The 5,000-nt window shown below is 31.2% G+C and overlaps 1 protein-coding gene across 1 annotated transcript in view; it reads left to right on the plus strand.

Annotated features, from left to right (window-relative positions):
* The window catches only part of LOC133638977 (netrin receptor UNC5C-like), a 171,373-nt gene that overhangs the window by 153,134 nt on the left and 13,239 nt on the right, over positions 1-5,000 (plus strand). The window contains exons 12-14 of the mRNA XM_062032029.1: positions 792-1,025; positions 1,100-1,249; positions 1,327-1,491. Of these exons, the coding sequence (XP_061888013.1) occupies positions 792-1,025; positions 1,100-1,249; positions 1,327-1,491 (549 nt within the window). The remainder of the gene's footprint in view (positions 1-791; positions 1,026-1,099; positions 1,250-1,326; positions 1,492-5,000) is intronic.

Consider the following 5,000-nt stretch of genomic DNA (forward strand, 5'->3'; position numbering starts at 1 on the left):
ATATTGATATATAATGTAGGAACCAGAATATTAATAACAGAAAGAAACAACCCTTTTGTGTGAATGAGTGTAAATGGGGGAGGGAGGTTTTTTGGGTTGGTGCACTAATTGTAAGTGTATCTTGTGTTTTTTATGTGGATTTAATAAAAAAAAAAAAACGATACTGATAATAAAAAAACCCGATACCGATAATTTCCGATATTACATTTTAACGCATTTATCGGCCGATAATATCGGCAGACCGATATTATCGGACATCTATAGTATATATATATATATATGTATATGTGTATATATGTGTATATATATGTATATGTGTATATATGTATATGTGTATATATATGTATATGTGTATATATGTATATGTGTCTATGTGTCTATATATGTGTATATATATATATATACAGTATATATATGTATTCATGTGTGCTTACGGACTGTATCCCTTGCAGACTGTATTGATATATATTGATATATAATGTAGGAACCAGAATATTAATAACAGAAAGAAACAACCCTTTTGTGTGAATGAGTGTAAATGGGGGAGGGAGGTTTTTTGGGTTGGTGCACTAATTGTAAGTGTATCTTGTGTTTTTTATGTGGATTTAATAAAAAAAATTAAAAAAACGATACTGATAATAAAAAAAAACGATACCGATAATTTCCGATATTACATTTTAACGCATTTATCGGCCGATAACATCGGCAGACCGATATTATCGGACATCTCTATTTGCAGCCTACAGTTTTTTGCGAGCCTAAAAGAGAGTGTGTGTGTGTGTGTGTGTTAGGACGTGGTGGTGGTGGGCGAGGAGAACTTCACCACGCCGTGCTACATCCAGATGGACGAGGAGGCGTGCCACATCCTGACGGAGACTCTGGGCACCTACTGCCTGGTGGGACAGTCCCTCAGCGCCTCCACCACCAAGCGCCTCAAGCTGGCCGTCTTTGGACCGCTCACCTGCCCCGCCACCGAGTACCACATCAGGGTCTACTGCCTGGACGACACGCAGGACGCGCTCAAGGTGCAGAGAGCGGCGGGACACGGCCGGTCAGTCCGTGCGTGCGTGCGTGCGCTAACATTTGGTGGTGTGTTCAGGAGGTCCTGCAGATGGAGAAGCAGATGGGCGGCAAGTTGTTGGACGAACCAAAGACGCTCAACTTCAGCGACAGCACTCACAACCTGAGACTGTCCATCCATGACGTCCCGCACGCGCTGTGGAAGAGCAAACTGCTGGCCAAGTACCAAGTAAAGCAAGATCCCCTTGTCACTTTCTTCTGGACTTGCGGAGACATCGGAGTCCACCTTTGTTGTTGTTGTTGTAGGAGCTGGGCTTCCAGCAGGTGTGGGACGGCTCTCAGAGGAACCTTCACTGCTGCTTCACGCTGGAACGCTTGTCCAGCTGCACCGTGGACCTGGCCTGCAAGATCTGCGTGCGCCAAGTGGAGGGAGAAGGACAGATCTTTCAGCTGGACACCACGCTCTCCGAGGTACCACTGTCAACTTTTACATCAGCGGCAAGGTGTCGACGAGAGGGAAGATTGAATAGCGGTCGTAAATGAATATTATTACGTAACTTCAGTAGTAAATATTTGCATTCAGGTGATATATTTCATGTTTCAATGTTTTTTTTTAATTGCTCAACTGCAGAAAATACCGGGCATTTATAAGCGATAAGGTGTCTATAAGAAAAATCAATTAAATGACTATCACAAAATAATTTGTATAATAATAATTAATATTATAATGCATCTTCAGTAGTAAAAAAAATATTGAAGTGATATATTTATTATTAAAATAGATTGTTCATATATCTATTGTGGATTAATTTGTATAGTGATAATTATTATAATGTTCATTCAGAATCAGTTGTTAATACTTGTATTTATATTTATTTTCAATGGATTGTTTTCTTTACTCAACTGCAGAGACTACCAGGTATTTATAAGCGGTAAGGTTGAATAACTACCGTGAATTAATTTGTATATTAATTAATATTATTACCTAACCTCACTAATAAATATTTGTATTTAAGTGATATATTTATTTTTGAAATAGTTTTATTTATTTACTCAACTACAGAAAGTACCAGGCATTTATAAGGGATAAGGTGTCTATAAGAAAGACAATTAAATAACTATCACAAAAATAATTTCTATAATAATAATAAATATTATAATGTATCTTCAGGATTAAAAAAAAATATTGAAGCGATATATTTATTATTAAAATACTGGGATAGGCTCCAGCAACCCCCGCGACCCCGAAAGGGACAAGCGGTAGGAAATGGATGAATGGATGTTTATATAACCACTGTGGATTAATTTGTGTAATAATACTTATTATAATGTTCATTCAGTTGTTAATATTTGTATTTATATTTATTTTCAATTGATTGTTTTCTTTACTCAACTGCAGAAACTATTAGGTATTTATTAGTGATAAATAACTACCGTGAATTAATTTGTATATTAATTGATATTATTACCTAACCTCAATTATAAATATTTGTATTTAAGCGATATATTTATTTTTTAAATAGTTTTATTTATTTACTCAACTACAGAAAGTACCAGGCATTTATAAGGGATAAGGTGTCTATAAGAAAGACAATTAAATAACTATCACAAAAATAATTTCTATAATAATAATAAATATTATAATGTACCTACAGAAGTAAAAACAAATATTGAAGCGATATATTTATTATTAAAATACTGGGATAGGCTCCAGCAACCCCCGCGACCCCGAAAGGGACAAGCGGTAGGAAATGGATGAGTGGATGTTTATATAACCATTGTGGATTAATTTGTGTAATAATAATTATTATAATGTTCATTCAGTAGTTAATATTTGTATTTATATTTATTTTCAAAATGGATTGTTTTCTTTACTCAACTGCAGAGACTACCAGGCATTTATAAGTGATAAATAACTACAGTGAATTATTTTTGTATATTAATTAATTAATATTATTACCTAACCTCAGTTATAAATATTTGTATTTAAGTGATATGTCTATATTTGAAATAGTTTTATTTATTTACTCAACTGCAGAAAGTACCAAGCATTTATAAGAGATAAGGTGTCTATGAGAAAGAAAATTAAATGGCTATCATAAAATAATTTGTATAATAATATTTAATATTATAATGTATCTTCAGGAGTAAAACAAATATTTAAGTGATATATTTATTATTAAAATAGATTGTTCATACATCTATTGTGGATTAATTTGTATAGTGATAATTATTATAATGTTCATTCAGTTGTTAATATTTGTATTTATATTTATTTTCAATGGATTGTTTTCTTTACTCAACTGCAGAGACTACCGGGTATTTATAAGCGATAAGGTTGAATAAGTACCGTGAATTCATTTGTGAAGTGAAGTGAAGTGAATTACATTTATATAGCGCTTTTTCTCAAGTGACTCAAAGCGCTTTACATTGTGAAACCCAATATCTAAGTTACATTTAAACCAGTGTGGGTGGCACTGGGAGCAGGTGGGTAAAGTGTCTTGCCCAAGGACACAACGGCAGTGACTAGGATGGCGGAAGCGGGGATCGAACCTGCAACCCTCAAGTTGCTGGCACGGCCACTCTACCAACCGAGCTATACCGTCCCGGTATATTAATTAATATTAGTACCTAACCTCAGTTAGAAATATTTGTATTTAAGTGATATATTTATTTTTGAAATAGTTGTATTTATTTACTCAACTGCAGAAAATACCAGGCATTTATAAGCAATAAGGTGTCTATAAGAGGAAAAGGTTGAATAACTACAGTGAATTAATTTGTATATCAATTAATATTATTACCTAACGTCAGTTATAAATATTTGTATTTAAGTGATATATTGATTTGAAAAATAGTTGTATTCATTTACTCAACTTCAGAAAATACCAGGCACTGATTAGTACTAAGGTGTCTTTGATAAAGGAGCATGAATAATGATCATGTATAATATTTTATTCACCTTCAGTAGTCAATATTTGTATTTAAGTGATGTTTTTTTTCTTTCAGTTAAGGTTTTTATTAGAGGGGAGGCCTTTATTTGTACGAATCCAATGTTTGAATGATACTATATGTTATTTAATATATTATATTTCATATATTTATAACTAGTAAAAAAAATCATAATAGTACAAAAGTCTTATGGTTTTATTATTTTAACTTATTGCATCTTTGAGTACCTAGAACAGAAGTGAATAACTTTTTTTTAATAATCATTGGTTCAAGTTACTAATAGATCTATACTTTGAATAAATGTGGTAATAAAGTATTAATAATACATCAACTGACATAAAAAGTGCCATCACTGACACCACAATATAATCGCATTAGCACATAAATACTATTTATGTGACTTTCCTGTACGGTAAACTAAATATTTTTTATTAGAGAAATATTGTTCATTACGGAAATATTGTTTATTGCAGAAATATTGTTTATTAGAGAAATATTGTTTATTAGAGAAATATTGTAAATTTGCAGAAATATTGTTTATTAGAGAAATATTGTTTATTGCAGAAATATTGTTTATTAGAGAAATATTGTTTATTGCAGAAAAATGGTTTATTAGAGAAATATTGTTTATTACAGAAATGTTGTTTGTTACAGAAATATTATTTATTAAAGAAATATTGTTTGTTACAGAAATATTGTTTATTGCAGAAATATAGTTTATTAAAAAAATATTGTTTATTGCAGAAATATTGTTTATGACAGAAATATTGTTTATTGCAGAAATATTGTTAATTGCAGAAATATAGTTTATTTAAAAAAATATTGTTTATTGCAGAAATATAGTTTATGACAGAAATATTGTTTATTGTATAAATATTTTTTATTGCAGGAATATTGTTTATTGCAGAAATATAGTTTATTTAAAAAAATATTTATTGCAGCAATATAGTTTATGACAGAAATATTGTTAATTGCAGAATTATAGTTTATTTAAAAATATATTGTTTATTGCAGAAATATTGTTTAAT

Source organism: Entelurus aequoreus, linkage group LG21 (assembly GCF_033978785.1).
Source record: "Entelurus aequoreus isolate RoL-2023_Sb linkage group LG21, RoL_Eaeq_v1.1, whole genome shotgun sequence".
NCBI lineage: Eukaryota > Metazoa > Chordata > Actinopteri > Syngnathiformes > Syngnathidae > Entelurus > Entelurus aequoreus.